Raw genomic sequence first — 19,732 nt, forward strand, 5'->3', positions numbered from 1 at the left:
TACATGTTATTGATACTGAATAAAAACGTTTGCCTTTTTGATACAAATATAGATTCTATATTCGGCCGAAAAGACAGATCGTGTATGATAATTAATCTATCACATATAAAACATACAAAAAATTAACAAATATTTTGTATTTTTCTTTCTAATGATCTAAAAATAATTAGAACAATGATCTAAATAATTAGAACTTATTTTTCTTCTTCCAGATGAAAAATTAATTTGCTTGAAATATGTTTTCCACATTAGAGATGAATAATAAACAATTTTAATAATAAAATTTTAATTAAATAATATATATGTTGAAGAGGATATAAAAAATTTGCGATTTGTGTTATTATTTTACGATATTTCGCTAATTATCTAATTGTTATTAACTAGTTGATGAGAATAGGAAATATTAACTTCTGATTTGTTTCAAGAAAATAGCAGAGAAGAATAGACGAACGATTGTTTACGAGAATTACTTTCTTTGGAATCGTTACAGAGTGACAACGTTCTCCATCCTCCAGCTCCAATCGATAAAAGACTATCGAGGAACTTGGTGGTGGGCACAATGCTCTACTCGAACTTGGAACTGCAGTTCGATTAAAGTGTTCCAGTTTCGTTCTTTTCCAGCTTGCTCCTGTTACCCCTTACCTCCTGTTACGATTTTCTCTAACCCTTTCACTATTTTTCCTTGTGTTTTTTCCTCGCTCATCTTCTTTCTCTCTCTTTCTATGTCTTCCATCGCGGGATAGGTACCTCGCGTCTGTTTCTCTCAATATCGCATCTGTTCGGCGAGTTCGACGATTGTTAAACTCGCTTCGCGACCCTCGAAAAGTTTTGTGCTAGGTTCGATGTATACGGTGTCGCATTCTTCGGCCTTAACGATCAAACTTATTCCGGGCGACGCTTCGACAACTATGCGGAAGACGACAAGAGAGCGCTAACGTTGGCGATTGGTGGCTTCTCGAACTGTTCAAACGGTGTTGTTCACTCAAAGCAACCGACGAAGCATTTTCCATCGTTAGAATGTTTAATCGGTTGTGTGGTCGAAAGGCAACGAGCTCTGAATGCTCTCAGTCAGATAATAAAACTTTTTCAACTTGAATCAGTGAAAGTGGTACTTATAATTTTATAGTATCAAATATCTTTTAAACTATATGTATGAAATCAAAATAGCATTTTTGTAAAATTTCCATAATTCTCCAATTTTATAACAAAAATTCCAACAAGTGCATTATCATTACGCAAATTCTATTTCGTTATCAATAAAAGAATTTGCAACAGTTATATTCATCTCAACGTAACACACAAGAGATTTTGACTTATAAAGATAATAAATCTACACTACTAAATCTATTTTTACTCATGGAAAATTATATTATATGGAACACGTGTTTATGACGCAAACTCAAAGATAGAATATTGCTGCAGCACATGTTTTGTGATAGGAGAACACAAATTCTAGATTAAAATTAAATCGTTATTGTATGTATACATTAGCATTTACATTAGCGTACACATATCATACAAAACGTTTATTGAAATAGTAGTTCACCTTAAATCCAGTTCAGAAATTTTAAAATTTTTAATGAAACAAGGGTAATTATATAAAAATTGATGCGGATAATGATATATATTAAAATATTTTCATGAACATTTTTAATCATTCTCAAAATAACATGTATTTATAATTTTTGTTAGCGTTACATTAGCTTCTTTGAAATATATTTTTGAGATACTAAGATTTTCAATCATGACTTAAACATAAAGTATTGTGAAACGTGCGTAATTTATCATCACATTTTATATATCATATCACATTTTATCTAATCTAATCTATAATACAACTCTGTTTTTCAGAGTAAGACTATTACGCAACTATACCTGCAACACGTTATGCATTTTGTAAAAGTACAACGATAAATGTAATACTATCTATAAAATGGATTCTTTACTTTTTATTCTTGTAACATAAAATAATATTCCCTTTAATCGAAATACATGGTATAATTATGGATCTATGTAAAAATATGAAATGTGACTTGTAGTACTCTTTGCTGCTCTCTGAATCGCTAGTTTAATACTTTTTACACTAATACAGAAGAAAATTTGACTGTGCATGAACCTCGGGCATAAGTTAGCTTCGTGATAAACGCTGCCGCTAGCTTGGAAAAATATATGGAAATGACAAAGTTATTCTGAGCGTACGGGTGCTTCTTTATTTGAAAGGCAGATCCGAACTTGCACGGACGAAAGAATAATTTCACCAATGTGTACGCGGGGCACATTGCCGCAATACCGCGCCTGTTTTGAGTATCGCGCATACATATAATTAGGATTCAGTTTCAATTCGCCCCTTGCCCACGTTGTTTCATTTCCGCGATATGCGTTAAATTTGCTAATCGTATTCAGTTGTTTTACCGAACGGTTTATTTTAAACAGTAAATTTAATAAAAAAGTTACATCCGAATATACAGGAATATATTACAAGAGATATATGTGCATGTGCAAATACATATAGGGAATTTAACGTTGAATTATTTTTCTTCTCCGTTCTGAAAACACAGGATTGGTTCGTAAGATTAAATAATGCTTTTCTTTTATGATTACGTTACTGCTTAACTAAATTGTTTAACTAAAGTTTGAACGGACAATTGGAAGCAAGTATACTAAGATAATGTAATATATGCATAACGTAAATAAAGAACTATAACGATCAGTGGCAATATTATTTCGCGACATCGCGACATTTCTATTGATATATAATTTGAAATCATGACTCAGCACTTTGCATGAATTTTTATGCGATGTGCTTACTGATTAGTGAAAATAATATAAAGAAATATAATTTTCTTTTCTTATATGATATTTTTTATATTTTTATATTTAATATATATAATATAGCACACACATAGATATATACAATATAGAGAAAATTTTTAGCGCACAGTTTTATAAGCAGAAATGTTTATTTATTCGTGTGAAAAAGTAATCTGTCGGTTTAAAGACAAATTGTGCGAAATACTTGTGATTCTAAATTACGCCGCTATTGAACTGGGATAATCTCACGAAATAATATTAACAATCCATCTGTCCATGATCGCCATAGCTCTTTTATACTTACAGACATCGTATAATGTTCCTAATTCGTGATAACTTAAAGATATATTTCACTCGACATATATTTCACAGTTACTAATCGATATATAGGTCTAAATTTTATATATTATAGTTAATTCGTATGACTACAAAATATGTTTTAAGCAGCCAAGATCTCTCAGAATCAGTAAAGTATCAGCTAGTATCTTGCATAATTCGTCATCGTACTGTAATTGCTTCATACCTTCCCACATGCCTAAACGGTCAGTTAGTTGTTTTATTACATCTATTGTTTGATATCCTAATAATACCGGTAGATAAAAATTCGCGATAACAAAACCAAAAAGACCACCTCTTCTGTAATCATCCAGCAAAGCTTCGTATGAATATTTCTTTTTGTCCCAAATGCCAGCTTCCAACAAATATTCTTTCAATGCATCGTGATAGGCTCGCATTATTTCGAAAAACTTGTCCTTTATTATTTCATTCGGGCAGCACAGGCAAAGGTACGTGGAAAGATCGACAACGGGAGTCGAGTATCTAATAAGCGCGAAGTCGATTAGCATCGCGCGATATTGTCCATCGTCTTTCGTCTTGAAGAGCATATTGTCCAATGTTAAATCGCCGTGACACAACGTGGACAAGGGTTCCAGCGGTTCTACTGTCTTCATCATCACTTCGTCAAATGCGTTCAAGAGTAAGGCTTCCATTTTATCGCAGAACACTGCATCGTAGCCGTGATTGCGAAGATATTCTACCGTTCGCGTCGAATTGGCATTGCAGAAGAGTTTGTAGTCGTTTTCCATCGTCTTAAAATACCGAACTTCTTGAAGTCGCGTCACGATATCGAAGAACTTGTCCCGTTGTAGCTCCTTCATGACATATCCTTTGCCGTGGAATCGTCCGATCTCGCGCATCGCCGCTAATGTGTAGTCTAAAGGAGCATTGCATTTATACGAACAAGAATGATATTCTCGTTTGTTGACGTTCTCCAGGGCAATCACTGAATCGTTTGGCGGCCGTTCGTCGACGTAGAAGCATCTCGGGAAGTTCTCATCCGGTCGGGCATACATTTGATAAAACAAAATCTCGTTGTGAAATTGTTGATTGATATAACCACACACAGAACCAGTGAGCAAGGGTTTCTTCAATATCATAGGAAATTCCTCGTTCTGTTTCTTTGTTTTGTTTTCAAACTGTAGGAGTGCATAATATATAGTAGACATATACTTGTTGGTCGATTCAGATACCTTGTACCGAACTTTATCGACATCCAATCCAAGATTTTCAATAATCTTCGACATCACATCTTCGATCCATTTTTTTAAATCTTCGTCGTGTGACATTTTATTCGCCTTACAAGCGCGACTCGTTGTGTTTGAATACAAATACTATACTGATGCACACTGTACAGCGATTTCTATCAGACTGAGTGTGATTTGTGCTTGAGTGGCACGCTCGTCACGTGTAGGACTCGCCGACCGAGCGGAGAGGGAAGGGGAAAGAAGTAGGCGCAGCTCTCAAAAATCGTCTCGAAAGTGCAACTAATTCCGACCACTGAATATGACAAACTAACTTTGTCTTGCAAGAGTATAAGAGTAAGAACTGCAACTGTGAAACTAAAACGTGAAGAGTGGGAGACTGACATTAACTAGAGATGATGCGTCGTGATATCGCAGAACTAGTCGAGCCATATGTGTCAACATGATGCGCAAATACGCAACAAAAAAAATAATGCAAAAATAAAATATTATTACTTCATGATCGTGTCTCAGAGGAAAATTAAAATAATATGATAAATATTCTTCAAAATACTGTATACGGTGAAAAGAAGTCATGCAGAAGCCTTGCCTTGTTAGTAGTTATAACATAATTGACAAAATTATTATACCAATCGATTGAATAAAATTATAATATTTTTATTTTTTGATTGGGTGAAATTAATTACATTAATATCTGTCGTTTAACTGAGGTATTAATGTTTACTTGTAGTTTAGGCATACACGTTACGGAATTGAACATGAGTGTGAAAAAATCATGTTGTATCTTATCGCATTTGTATTAAATCGCATATTATCAGCATTATATTGCATTATCGCATATTGCAAAGAGCGAGACGATAAATATACACAATTAGAAATACTATCACTATACAATAAATTAAATTTTTTTAGATTCATAAAATATTATTTTGTATGAAATAAATATTTTTATATTTATTTTAAGATAAATTTTTTGTATTAAATTTTTATTTTATTGCAATTCTTGCGACAGTCTTCTTAAAAAAATATCTTTATTTCTTCTAAACTCTTCTAAACTCTTTTAAAAGATATCGCACTCTCCTTTTAAATAAAATTAAATAAAATGAATTAAAAAAAATATATATATATATAGATATAAATTAAAGATAAAAGGGTAAATAAAGGAAGCAAAATTAATAAATGATAAAAAGAATAAATATATAACTATTGAATAAAAAAATCAAACAAACAATAGTTTTAAAATATTTTTGAGATAGCAAACAATTTATTACAAAAACACATTTATAACTCAAAGATATATACTTATTACATCGATTTGCAATTTGTATGTATTTATCATATAATATTTATTTACAATCTATACAGAAACATTTTTGTATTAATTATTTTATATTATGTATTTTTATGACATCTCTAATTACCGATTTAAATTTATTTATAATCTATACCTTATAATTATGAATTGATAATAATCTGGCATTATACATATATTATGTGGAAAAATTGTTCCACTATGAAACATATTTTAAACAACCAAGATCTCTCAAATGTAGCAGCATATCAGCTAATATCTTGGACATTTCATCTCCACCAAGTTGTTTGTTACGTAGGGCTCCTTCAAAGAATTCATCGTTGTTTCCGATTGTATCGTCGTTGTTTATATCGTAGTATCCCATTAATACTGGTAAAAAATGAGATGCGATAATGAAACCGAAGAGTCCACCTCTTTTGTAATCGTCCAGCAAAGCGTCGTACGAATATTTCTCGACGTCCGAAATACTAGCTTCCAGCAGATACTCTTTTAACGCGTCGTGATAGACTCGCATTATCTCGAAGAACTTGTTCTTTCTCATGTCATTTGAGCAGCACAGACAAAGATACGTGGAAAGATCAACGACAGGAGTCGAGTATCTGAAATACGCAAAGTCGATCAGCATCGCTCGGTATTGCCCATCGTTCTCCGTCTTGAAGAGAGTATTGCTCAATGTAAAGTCGCCGTGACACAGCGTGGACAGTGGCTCCCGCGGCTCCACCGCCTTCATCATCACATTGTCAAACGCTTTCGAGAAAAAGGCTTCCGTTTTATCGCAGAAGGTTACATCGTGACCATGATTGCGAAGATATTCTACCGCTCGCGTTGCAATTATATCGACGTATCTCTTGTACTTATCACATGTCGAGTCGTATCTAGTTTCTTGACATTGTTTCACAATATCAAAGAACTTCTCGCGCTGTAGCTCCTTCATAACATACCCTTTGCCGTGGAATTTTCCCATCTCACGAAACGCCGCTAATGTATATTCCAAAGGAGCATCGTACTTATACGGACAAGAATGATATCCTCGTCTGTTGACGTTCTCCAGAGCGATCACCGAATCGATGGGCGGTCGTTCATCGGTGTAGAAACATTTCGCAAAATTCTCACCAGGCTGGGCGTACATCTGGTAAAACAGGATCTCGTTGTGGAATTGAAAGTCGCTGCGGGTCAACTGTCTAAAGTATTCTATCCGTGAGGGTCTCTTTATTACTAGAGAAAGTTCTTCACTCTGACCCTTTGTCCTATTCTTAAATTTCACGCATATATAATGAACAGTAGACATAATATTGTCGGCTTGTTTGGATAACTCATACCGAACTTCGCCGACGTTCTGTCCAAGATCCTCAATAATCTTCGATATTACTTCTTTGTTCCATTTCTCAAAGTCTTCAGTGTGAGACATTTTGTTAGCTTAGCAGAGCAACGTGTAAATTTACACTCGAGTCTAAGAATGTGCCAATGCAAGCTGCTGACACTGACTAGTTTGGCTCGGATTCGTTATCTTCATTGTACCGCGACTCGCACATTGCTGTCACTCTGAGATATAATAATCGTCAGAGAGATCATGAGTGGGGCGGCGGGGCTTAGCCTTGCACAGAATATAAGTATGACGTCAAAAGTGGGAAGTACATATTAACTTAACGATACTGTGGTAGCACGTATCAACGTGATGAAATAGTGCATATAAGTGATTCTCATAATTTAGAGGATAAATAACCACAATTGGTCGATTAAAATTACTGTATAATATATAGAGAATGATATTAATATAATATTTAAAAATGTGATATGTTACGAAATACCTAACTTTAAAAACAATGTTAAAAAATAATATTAGAAATAATGCTAACAATAAGAAATTAAACGATGCGAAATATAAACTTTTGGTACTTCGATTTTGCAATATTTTCGCTAAATTCAGCAAAATTGCTGATTACGTTATCGTATATAGTATTATCGTTATATGCTCAGCGAGAAATTAATTTCTGGAATACATTTTACAGTAAATCGCGTTAAAAATATGAGATAATACATTAAAACTATAACACGTGTAATATATAAAATGCACAATCAGATTATTATCTTAACTTCAAAACTTTATTTCTGATATCACAACGTATCTGATATATAATATTACAACAGTAGATATAGTTGGTGTATTATTATCTAACAGCGTATTTCTATTCTGTTTTTAAATAAGTCTAAGGAATGATAAAATGCTTTAAAATTAATAGACAAATGTCTTTTTACGCGCTTCACTCTGGAGGATTAAACGGTTCATCTCTGTCTCTCTTCTTTGGTGTTCGAATAGGTGCAAAAAAAAAACGGGGTCACGAAAGATACTTTCGCGAACAATACGCGGCCACTCGAAGAAAGCTGAAAGAAAGTAGATGAAATACGGAATCGTGCGAAGAGTAACGAATGACTGTGGAAACTGAATGACTCAATGTAAAAGAACGAGATCTTTTGTTGGTTCGTATCACGAGATTAACGAAGAACGTAATGGAAGCGTGACAAATTTAGCGAATCTTTGACGGCTCATAAAATATTTGTAATGTTAACAATATGTAAAGAGCTATTGTTATCCAAAATTTTTGGAAAATCAGTTCTCTTGTTTTATCATATTTATGTGGCTGAATTCTCTACATATATATCTACATATATCTATATATTTTGTTTCTTGAAGAGATTTTTTATAAAAATTACATTACTTATGAACAATGTTTTTACATTCGTTTAAGTAAGTTCTATCGCTCTTATCTTTTTAAGGTTGGATAAATTACTTTACAAGAAGATTGTTACAATGATTACAAATGAATTAGCTATGTCAGTATTTCGTATCTATATAACTTATATATGAATTAAATCTATATATAAACTTGTTTATCAATAACAGTTTATTTTTATTTATTTAAGATTTATACGCAGAATATGTCTTTGTCTTTTACGTTGAACGTTCCTAATACCTAACTAAGCACTCGTACTTTTTTTTACCTCATAGTTTATAATTATTGAAAATATTTTAAACAACCAAGATCCTTCAGATGCAATAACATGTCAGCTAGTATCTTGGATATTTCGTCTCCGCCGAACTGCTTCGTCAATTTCGCTCTCTCCACAAACTCCATGCATACTACTTGTTGAGGATCTCTATCGCAGTATCCTTTTAAGACCGCTAAAAAGAAAGATGCGATGATGAAACCGAAGAGACCACCTCTCTTGTAATCGTCTACCAAAGCGTCGTATGAGTATTTATCAATGTCCGAAATGCCAGCTTCCAGCAGATACTCTTTCAACGCGTCGTGATAGACTCGCATTATCTCGAAGAATTTGTCTTTTCTAACTTCATTCGAGCAGCACAGACAAAGATACGTGGAAAGATCAACGACCGGAGTCGAATATCTAAGAAGCGCGAAGTCGATCAGCATCGCTCGGTATTGTCCATCGTTCTCCGTCTTGAAGAGAGTATTGCTCAATGTAAAGTCGCCGTGACACAACGTGGACAGTGGCTCTCGCGGCTCCACCGCCTTTATCATCACATTGTCAAACGCTTTCGAGAGTAAGGCTTCCGTTTTATCGCAGAAAGCTACATCGTGACCATGATTGCGAAGATATTCTACCGCTCGCGTTGCAATTGTATCGATATAATTCTTGTCATCGTCATATGTCGGGTGCCACATAGTTTCTTGACATTGTTTCACAATATCGAAGAACTTCTCGCGCTGTAGCTCCTTCATAACATATCCTTTACCGTGGAATCTTCCCATCTCACGAAACGCCGCTAATGTATATTCCAGAGGAGCATCGTACTTATACGGACAAGAATAATATCCTCGTCTGTTGACGTTCTCCAGAGCGATCACCGAATCGATGGGCGGTCGTTCATTGGCGTAGAAGCATTTCGCAAAATTCTCACCAGGCTGGGCGTACATCTGGTAAAACAGGATCTCGTTGTGGAAGTGATAATCGATGCGACTCATCAATCTGACGCTTTCCAACTGCGTAGGTCTTTTCAGTATTATAGAAAGTTTCTCACTCTCACCATTCTTATTCTTGAATTTCATGTTTATATGATATTGCATAGACATAAAATAATCGGTGCTTTCGCATAATTCGTATCGAGCTTCATCGACGTTTGATCCGAGATTTTCAATAATTGTTGACATTACTTCTTTTATCCATTCTTGAAAATCTTTAACATGAGACATTTTATTCACTTTGTGACGTGAGAACTGTTTCGTTCAACTTTTAACGCGAGAGCAATGTTCGAACCGGTTATTTCGAGAGTCGCTCGAATGATACTGCGTAGCTTTGACGCGTACATCATTTAATTAGTTATATCTTGTGTACGTAAGGAGGGTCTGAACGATATAAAGAGTGGGAGGTATAACTTACTTTTCTTTCGCGTTTGTGTGTGTGTGTGTGTGTGTGTGTGTGTGTGTGTGTATATATATATCAGAAATTATTATATTTTTAAGTCATTATTTCTCCGAAATTATTTATAATCTTATGAATGTAATTATGTTTAATATTATAGATATAATATGATTATATTTGATGTTATAAATATAACGTAAAAGAAGACGCGCGCATGCATATACGTTATATATTTATAAAATATAAATAATTAAACGATATTTTAATCGAATCATATACATGTATGTATGTATATATTATAGAATAAATACGCATAAAATATATACACATATTTATGTTAAAATTATAAGTATAAATAATATTATAAAACAAAAAAATAGTAATATAAAAAAGCAAAAAAAATATTAATTACAAAATAAATTATTTATATATATATATATATATATATATATATATATATATACACACATATATATATACATATATATATAAATACTTATGTATAGAATTAAAATCTTGTTTTGCTCTGATTGTCCATTAGAAATTTTAAAATTCTTAATAAGAAGAAGTATATATGTGTAGATTGTAGTCAAACTCATTTTTTAAATCGTGTTCTTACTATACCGAATATCAATTATAAATAAAATACATAATTATTTAAAGGGAAAAAATAGCGAAAGAAACAAAAAAATATTTTTAAGATGTAAATAAAAAAGTATTTAGTTATATTTACGACACAGAAAAACTTCTTTCTATTTATTTACATTGCGTATGCCTGAAGCATGTGTATTTGGAATTTTTTTTAACTTATATAATTATTCACTTTATAATTACTATAATTTATTAATATTGGTACATGCATTAATACAGTATTACAGTGACATTAATACAGTAACATACGGTATTAGGTATGCACGCATCGGCAGAAATGTGTCTTCTGGCTGCTCGATATGTGTGTAGACACACGCATATATTCAAACCGCGTATCATACGTGTGACTTGGCGCGTGGACTCAGCCGCCAAGAGACACCATTCTTGCCGATGCGTGTATGCGTGTGACAACACACGTACATACAGCTAACCGCCGCGCGCCGCGCCGTGAGACACCATTTATGTCGGTGCGTGTACACATAAATATCTCGTGATTATAAAAACTGTTTTAAACAACCAAGGTCTCTCAGATGTAACAACATGTCAGCTAGTATCTTGGATATTTCGTCTCCGCCATCCTGCTTGAGCAACTTGAAAACTTCCATTACACCCAGGTCCATCAGTTGTTGTCTATCTCTGCAGTACCCCATTAAATGTGGTAAGAAAAAGGATGCGATAATGAAACCGAAGAGACCACCTCTTCTGTAATCGTCCATCAAAGCTTCGTAAGAATATTTCTCCACGTCCCAAACGCCAGCTTCCAATAAGTATTCTTTCAATGCATCGTGATAGGCTCGCATTATTTCGGAGAACTTGTTCTTTTTCACTTCAGTCGAGCAGCACAGACAAAGATACGTGGAAAGATCAACGACCGGAGTCGAATATCCAAGAAGCGCGAAGTCGATCAGCATTGCACGTTGTTGTCCATCATCTTCCGTCTTGAAGAGAATGTTATTCGATGTAAAATCGCCGTGACACAGTGTGGATAAGGGTTCTAACGGTTCAACTGTCTTCATCATCACTTCGTCAAACGCGTTCGAGAGTAAAGCTTCCATCTTGTCGCAGAAAATTGTGTCGTGGTTGTGGCTGCGAAGATATTCCACTGCTCGCGTTGCCTGAGAGTTGACAAGAAGCTTAAACTCATTCGTTGAACTCATTGTCTTGTCAAATCTACAATCTTGAAGCTGCCCCACGATATCGAAGAAGTTTTCCTTTTGTAGTTCCTTCATGACGTATCCTTTGCCGTGGAATCGCCCGATCTCGCGCATTGCCGCCAATGTGTACTCCAAAGGAACGTTGTATTTATGTGGACAAGGACAGTATCCTCGTTTATTGACGTTCTCCAGAGCGATTACCGAGTCGGCAGGTGGCTTCTCGTCAACGTAGAAACATCTCGGAAAGTTCTCATCCGGTTGGCCATACATTCGGTAAAATAAAATTTCGTTGTGAAATTGAAAATCGCTGTTGTTCATCTGTCTCCACAATTCTGCTTGTATCGGTCTCTTTAGTATTATAGAATGTTCTTCATTCTGACCCGTCAGTCCATTTTTAAACTTTACGCACGCGTAGTACATAGTGGACATAATAACTTCAGTGGGTTCGGTTATCTCATATCGAGCTTGATCGATGTTTGATCCGAAACTTTCGATGATCTTTGACATTACCTTTTCGATCCATTTCTGGAACTCTTTATTGTGAGACATTTTTATTCGTGCGATGTACAATTCGTTAGGTATGATTTTACGTTGAGTATGTCCGTTTATAGTGCGAGTGACGCTCCCTGAGTCGACCGCAGCTCAAGTAACACTGACGGCCTTTTAACGGCCTTCGTTGAAATGAAAAGCGCTATCTCATCTTGTTACGCAAGATCAATTCAACTGTAGTAGATAAATACATTATTAAGCTATGTCGTAGGTAAAATTAAATTTATATATTGCATGCGTGTGTTTACATAATCCATATATATATATATAATAAAATAATTAGAATAAATAAAAAAAATAACAATGTATATATGACATAGACAATTTATTTATTTTATTTTATTTTATTGCTGGTATTTTTGGGTACCATTTTATGCAGTTATATATTAGGAACTACTTAAGTAAAACAAATTTTGAATGCGTAAAAGATTGTTTTTTTTACGTCAATTTTTTTTTTAAACAGATTATCGTGTCCGAAAATTTTTATATTATACTGTGTTGGGTAATGGATAACATATGGTAGACCTACTTTTCATCGTACGGTACTGAAGCATCTCGACGAGAGAGTCACTTGAGAATTACGTAATCAAAGAATTACGTCAGCAAAGTCCGTTTATCTTGAACGATGTAGCGGATGTAGCCTATACACAAAGGCATGTCTATATAACAGTGTAATCTATACATTATATTCGTGAATAACCGTAGATTGTAAGTTTTTACTTTACACAGCATAATTATACATGTCGCTAAATATTATTATACGCTAAATATTATAAAATTTTATAGCTATAAATCACCAAAAATGTTGCACAAAAAATTTTTTACGAAGTCTTCGTAGAAAAGAGATAAAGAACTAGGAAAATAGTTTACATAATTTCTTGGCGATTTAACAAAGTCAAAATGGACTTTATTAGATAAATCAGCGGGGAAACAACTCTTTGCGTATAACATAACGTAACGTGTTTTAATTGTTATTTACAAGCATTTAACTCGGATCGTCCAAAAAACGGAAAAGATTTTTAACCTGCGCACTAACGGAACGAATTGAGTTCTGCGCCTGATGGGAAAGTTGACGTTTTTCTGGTCCGGTAAAGTGCGTCTCAAGGGCGTGGATGGTAGTGTGCTGTTGTCGAATATAGAAATAGCATTTGCATTCTCCACTTAGAAGGCATATTCCTGATGTTTCTTTCAAGAGAAAAATTTAAAAAGTAATCGTGGTTGACGTTTTTAAGTAACTGCTTGAATGAAAACTATAAATATCTGAAGCTTATATTATCGTTCCCCTCCCCATAAACGTCAACTATAACGAGATCAGTGATAAGTTAAATTCGAATACTTTTTATTTTCAACTGTTTAAATATATACTAAATATATTGGTATTTCAGAAAACAAGGCAAAAATGCAGGGACGATCGTACAATGACGATGTAGGACTTTTGAATCTACATACAATTTTATGAAGCGTATCAAAATTTTGTCTCAATAATACATTTTTAGTTGGAAATTTATTTCATAGCGCGATAAAAGCACATTAAAGTCTCATATCCTGAAAACGCTCCTCATTGTGAAAGTACAAGGTCCACTCTCTCTGAACTAGTAACCCAGGCTCATCCTGCCTCTTCTCGTCCTCTCTGCTCTTCCCCGAGTGAGTTAGGCAGGTTTTCGGTCGGATGACGGAAAAACGTCTCCCGCGATTTTTCCAGTTAAAGGGATTTTGCATAATCACTAGTGATGTTGTGTGTGTATTTAAGTGGCTTGCTCGGTAAACGGCGAGAAGAGGCAACTCGAGCCATGGCGTTATCTAAATAGTGTATTGCGCGATAGTTTTAACGAGAAAGAACTTCGAGTGCTAGTGAAAACTTTCAGCGTTACTCGACGTGTTGCTAAATTTTAATATCAGCGTGCATTATCTATTTTCGTCAAGGATTTCCGTCCGTATATTTCGAGTATTATAATTTATAAATATTGTAGCAGATTTGCAGATTTATACTGGCTGTAAATCAGCTATTAAATTATCATCGTTATATTGACTTTGTATACATGTGAAAAATCACTTAAAGCACTTTAATCAGACCATTTTAATTGCACGCAATGAAAAGATTTGTCATAAGTCGAAGACATGATTATTATAAAATTATCTTATCTGTGCGCGATTGTATATCGATGGAGCAATAGTTGTTTTATACGATGATTTATTCCACGATATTTCTTGGCTGCGTGATATTCAAAAGAGCCCATCGTCTCTTCTCTCGGCGGAATACATAATTACGGGGAGTTGGTTGAGAAGCGAGAAAGAAGGAGAGAGAACGCTGCTCGACGCGATATATTGCCGCGTTCTTTTCCCTAGGCGCACAATTCCCTGTCGAAAATTCCGCAAAACATAACAATGACTGGCGTTAAGGAGAGGACTGCCGGCTACGCGGGACGAATCGAGTCAGATTAAATTTCCATTTCAAATTTCATTCAACACGGACTGCTTCGTTACTCGCTCTTTCCTATTCTCTCTCTTTGTCTTTCTCGTTCTTTCTTCAGGTGCTCTCTCACTGCCGACGGTGTGACGACTCAACATAGCGTTGTCCCCCCTCACAAGATGAACGAGGCGACTGGTATTTACGCGAGGAACGATGAAGCGTTTGCGGGATAAGGGTCGAGTCGCTGGTGTACATCTAAGTGTCGTTATCTGTTTTCTTTGTCAAAGATTATCATCCTGCACGTGGCTGTCACGATCCACCCACAAAGTAGATAACTGTCCCGAAGCTGCAATCCATAACCGAGACATTAACAACCATAAACGAGACGCGCTACGGTCGGGTAGATGCGAGGTTAAGTACGATTGTAGCTTCGAATGCAGCTTTTCTAAAGCTCTATAAACATCGCGCGTCGTAGGTATCTAATGCTGTGTCGAGCTTCTTGGGTGTTCTTGCTGAGTTGACTCGTAGCGGCGACAAACGATAACGAAAGCTTCTTGCACCTAATACGCGACTAAGTGCTCGTTAGACTAATGAGCCCTTAAAAATACGCGCTTTCTTGCGCTATCCCAAGAAGTCGAGCTATTGAATGAAGACTTAATGATGCGTTCACAGGTGGTCTTTGTTTCATTGGACGCGGTCTGTCGCCACCGTCATCATCGTTCTCGTCTTCAATAACGGTAAAAATTATTTCAAAGTCAGGCGCATCGTGCAGAAGATAAGAGAGTATAAGATAATAAAATACAATAAATGTAATAAGTAGATATATTTGTATTTTCGTCCGTCGCTCACTTAATACGACGGAACGTGGCTATTATTATTTCTTACACCGACATTTTTTTCCCGTTACGTATCACCCAAACTGCTTAGAGATGCTTCGTCACATTCTTAGCGACAATTACCGTTCCCACAAGATAACAGCAGATTTTACAACATATGTTGCAATTTTCCCTCGTCATAGGTATTTCACGTTACGCTCATCGGAAATTCATCTCGCTGACTCGTATAGAAGGGACATCGAACAGAACTGGTGAATTTCGCGCGTTCCTGTTCCGTGCGAAACAAATGGCAGCCAATCGGCGTTCGCGCGCATCTCGAAAGTGAAAATTAATCCGATCGGCCGTGCGGGAAATCAATTCTATAATAAATCTCCCTCGGGCGGATCGTAAATAATATCCGCGCCGTGCACCGCGAGATAGCGCGTTGGCGCAACGGCGCGACAAAGAAATATGACACCCCACGGTCAAGCTTATTTATCGGCGAGACCCGTCCTGAACGGCACGGCTCCAACCGAGAACTCCAGAAGAGCATTTTACACACCCGCTGCATCCATCGAAAATCCTTGCCTGCTGCGCACGAGAGTTCGCACTCCGACGCATGGGGCAATCATAAACCTTCCGAGTTGATTCTCTTGTGACACACTTTGAACGGTTTTGGCTGAACTCTATGTATTCCCCATCGATCACTCTATTTTATCCGGAAAAGAGGGAGAATGATGTAGTTGTATTATAGTATATGTTTTATAGAGATGCTCTCAAGTCTCTTTAATATATATCTACAATTATAATTACTGATTCTATCGAACAGTATTTGAATATAGGTACTCGAATCGCGAAGGAAACCTTTTTTCACTCATAATTATTTAGATTTTTTAGAAATTTTTTTGTAATACGAGATAAAATAAAAAGTATTCTTGCTAACGAAATTAATACTTAAACAATTGCAACAATACGTTATATAAACTTATTGTTATTTCACAAGCATTGTAAATCTGTTCTTTTATACAGCGCGTTACATTAGTTATTTCGACCAGCGAAATTATTATGAATTATTAACATAATTAATTTTAACATAATAAAAGCGGTCGATTGCATTAATACATGTGTGTCAGACGTTAGTGCAATATCTCGTTGTGTGTTATTTATTACATCATTCTATTTTTCTCCGTAATTTCCGCAACGTTTGGTTTAAAGTAACGACCATTCCCGGCGATATTTATTTTTCATTAAGATGTATCTACCTGCGAACAGTGCGAACAATATAAAATCGTTTGTTAGCGGTACGGGAGCCGGCGTGTGTAATACATTAGCTATCGAGCTTATATCCCGCTCTATCGCGGCAAATCTTACTCCCCCGCGGCAATTATTCCGCGCTCCTGCGGCGAATCCTTGGCAGAGACCCCATGCACGTGTCGGAGGTGCTACGTGCGATTTCTTGCGATCAATTGGCAAAGCGGAACTTTAACACGGTCCGTAATCTCGGACTCTGCCAATAATGGGTAAACTTGGTCGGTGCGCGCCTACGTAACTCGGACGAGTCGCAGCCATCGGAATTGCATCGCGGCAGGGACCGCTAATACCGGGGCCAATTTACTTGGAGGGAGGAGGAAAATTTAGGATAGATGCGAGCCTTCGTGCAAGCCTTCCTGCCGTCTCTATATACCAGTATCTCTATATCGAGCAAAGTTTCTTACTCGCAAGCCGCGTTCGAAGTTATTTCCATATTTCGCTCATTTGGAAATTAGCGTAATTTGACAATACTGTTTATATAGACCCAATAAGCTTTCAGAGCGAAGAATCAGTCACAGTACGAAACTGGTGGAATATTGCGCGATTTATAATAGAGATTTGTAACAACAGTATTAATGTAATAATTAAATTCGTGCACTTGCGAATCGTTGGAATGTCTTGGCGCGAATTCTGCGGCGAGACTCGCAAGGTACACTATGTGCTTGAAGCAAAAACCGAAAGGATGGGGATGTACGCGCCGGTCTATATACCAAGCGTTTAAGCAAAAGTTGTGAATCTGAATTTTAAAATAGGAGAGAGACGGCGTTCGGCGTTGTCTACTCGCGACCTCGCCCGGGCAAGGGTAGGTTTTGCAGTAGATTGAAAGATAACTCTACGGCTTTCTATCTCTCCTCTTCTTGCCTAGCCTTTACTGGCAGTACATCTCGATGTCGCGTCTCTTGCTCTATCCAGGTTGTGTCTCCTTATCCTGTCCGATTTTCCATCGCCGCAGATATTTTACAAGGTGGCTTCGACTTCGCGGACCGTAAAATCTCGAAATTTAGGAGAGGATCTAGCTGCAAGGACGCGACCCACTGCACCGGGCCTCGCGTGTCCACATACGTCCTTCGCGAAATATCACGAAAAGCAAAAGCATAGGCATATAGGTACCGTTGCCGCGCGCCTCTTGTTGATTCGAGGTCACGAAGGAGCGTGATCATCCTGGTAGGCATCGAATTGAAACGAAACGCGTCTCGACCCCGATTCCGGCATGTAACTCGAAATGCGCCGGGGAATCGCTGACGCGCGCATTCCGCGGCTCATCAGCCATAACTCGTTGTTATCCGGAGCCACGGGATTTAATGGACCATCGAGTGAGATAAACGCGCTGCAAATATCGCGATTAAACCTATGCAATTGCTATCTGACGGCACGTTGCCGTGCCGTCGCTGAGCGCGAAGAGAAAGCGCGCGGATTCACGCTTATTCTTGCCAGTCGATGCGATAAATTCTCATTTTTGTCGATGATGCGATACAGATGGAAACCGCGGCGTAGACTAGGAACAAAGGCGAGAAACAGGAGTGAACTACAGCGCGATTCCACAAGTGATTCCAAACATGCCGCGTCGGATTATTATATTTCCTCGCTCCTAGTTCTCTTCCCGATCTTTTTTATCATTTGGCTCCACTTTGTGTATTATCCTGTTAATTCTATATAAACCGAAAGATTTATTTTCGTGGATAAAAATACATTAAGTTATTTAATTCAATTTTAGTTGGAAACACGCTTCAGATTATATAAGAAAATTAGGTGTGGTACCCTTATTAAATGATAGGCTATATCGCATCTTTTTAAATTGAGTTTACATCTCTTCTAAATTAAGTTAAAAGCAAAATGTTGGTCACGGGCGTATGAACGGACGAAGGAAAGGAAATTGAGGAAATGGGGCAGATTGCGAGGTCTTGGAAAGGTGGTCAATGGCGTTGACTCATAATTAAATTAGCTTGAGCCCATTGTACGAGCATCGCCAGCTCTTGTAACCCGTTCGTTCCAAACTTGGCCAATTCTAGCGGCCTTTCGTGAGAGCTCGAATTTCTTGTCGCCAAATAAAACAGACCCGTCGAAATTGCTCGTAGTCTTTCGCTAAATTTAATAAAGAAACTTGTCGAGACTCTCTGCGAACAAAGTTTTGTCCGTTATATGAGTCGCAATCACGATGGAGCGTATTTGTTTCATATACGTGCGTAAAAGGTAACATTATTATATATAATACAAAATAGAGCAACAGGAAGTTCATTATTATCGTAAAATTTTCAGATCTGCGCTTTTAGTATTAAAGCGCATAGTATTAAAATAAATTTGTAACAATTTCAAGTGATAAAATTTCACTGTTAATTAAAAATTATATCCCATTATTCTGAGAAATATAACGTAAACTTTGAAAGCTCGTTGCTATTTTATCATTATTATGACAGTTTCGACTGAACACTAGCAAAGAAAACGTTACGTTTATACTCCCGGGTACTTTTCGCTCGTATTTCATATTTCTGCCATTAGCTCGGCTTCGGTGTATAATTGATTATCGCTCCTGGTTGAAAGATTTGTTCCCCATTCGTTTTGTGCCTTCGTTCAATGTCAGAGCGACAAGATTCTCGCGTGAATATTATCTAACGACGCCGCTGCCGCCGCCGACGCGACGGGGCTGATTGCGCGGAGAAGCGCGAAAGGATCGGGGACCAGAGGAAAACGGATTAACGTTGAGTAGAATCGCCGTGGAGAATTCGCGATACGAAAGTCGTGGATAAAGTTCTCCGGCCACCCGCGGGGATAACTGGCGACGTTCGGAATAAGCGCCT

General features: G+C 36.7%; 5 protein-coding genes and 1 long non-coding RNA gene across 11 annotated transcripts in view; 1 reads left to right on the forward strand and 5 right to left on the reverse strand.

The window, feature by feature from the left end:
- Positions 1 to 19,732, forward strand: part of LOC143893878 (neurotrimin) — a 298,243-nt gene that overhangs the window by 157,041 nt on the left and 121,470 nt on the right. The gene's annotated exons all lie outside the window — the stretch shown is intronic.
- The window catches only part of LOC143893883 (uncharacterized), a 220,244-nt gene that overhangs the window by 95,262 nt on the left and 105,250 nt on the right, over positions 1 to 19,732 (reverse strand). The gene's annotated exons all lie outside the window — the stretch shown is intronic.
- LOC143893952 (uncharacterized) lies at positions 1,626 to 4,840 on the reverse strand. Of its 2 annotated transcripts, XM_077399854.1 has the most exons (2): positions 3,443 to 4,840; positions 1,626 to 3,346 (listed from the first exon to the last, which is right to left on the reverse strand). In XM_077399854.1, the coding sequence occupies exons 1-2, from the start codon at positions 4,434 to 4,436 to the stop codon at positions 3,237 to 3,239; spliced, it is 1,104 nt and encodes a 367-aa protein (XP_077255980.1). In that variant the 5' UTR covers positions 4,437 to 4,840; the 3' UTR covers positions 1,626 to 3,236. The 2 variants fall into 2 exon arrangements, with proteins under 2 accessions (XP_077255980.1, XP_077255979.1); XM_077399853.1 differs by having other exon boundaries at positions 1,627 to 4,838.
- Positions 5,595 to 7,216, reverse strand: LOC143893910 (uncharacterized). Its single transcript, XM_077399762.1, has one exon. The coding sequence runs from the start codon at positions 7,070 to 7,072 to the stop codon at positions 5,864 to 5,866; it is 1,209 nt and encodes a 402-aa protein (XP_077255888.1). The 5' UTR covers positions 7,073 to 7,216; the 3' UTR covers positions 5,595 to 5,863.
- Positions 7,545 to 10,300, reverse strand: LOC143893911 (uncharacterized). Its single transcript, XM_077399763.1, has one exon. It carries the CDS (start codon positions 9,876 to 9,878, stop codon positions 8,679 to 8,681), a length of 1,200 nt encoding a protein of 399 aa, XP_077255889.1. The 5' UTR covers positions 9,879 to 10,300; the 3' UTR covers positions 7,545 to 8,678.
- Positions 10,741 to 12,512, reverse strand: LOC143893929 (uncharacterized). The gene has a single exon (XM_077399800.1). It carries the CDS (start codon positions 12,399 to 12,401, stop codon positions 11,193 to 11,195), a length of 1,209 nt encoding a protein of 402 aa, XP_077255926.1. The 5' UTR covers positions 12,402 to 12,512; the 3' UTR covers positions 10,741 to 11,192.

This window comes from Temnothorax americanus, unplaced genomic scaffold, assembly GCF_048541705.1.
Source record: "Temnothorax americanus isolate GAGA-0224 unplaced genomic scaffold, ASM4854170v1 Scaffold13, whole genome shotgun sequence".
NCBI lineage: Eukaryota > Metazoa > Arthropoda > Insecta > Hymenoptera > Formicidae > Temnothorax > Temnothorax americanus.

Coding starts and splice junctions, on each gene's coding strand:
- LOC143893952 (XM_077399853.1), bottom strand. CDS start 4,436: ATGTCACACGACGAAGATTTAAAAAAATGGATCGAAGATGTGATGTCG.
- LOC143893910 (XM_077399762.1), bottom strand. CDS start 7,072: ATGTCTCACACTGAAGACTTTGAGAAATGGAACAAAGAAGTAATATCG.
- LOC143893911 (XM_077399763.1), bottom strand. CDS start 9,878: ATGTCTCATGTTAAAGATTTTCAAGAATGGATAAAAGAAGTAATGTCA.
- LOC143893929 (XM_077399800.1), bottom strand. CDS start 12,401: ATGTCTCACAATAAAGAGTTCCAGAAATGGATCGAAAAGGTAATGTCA.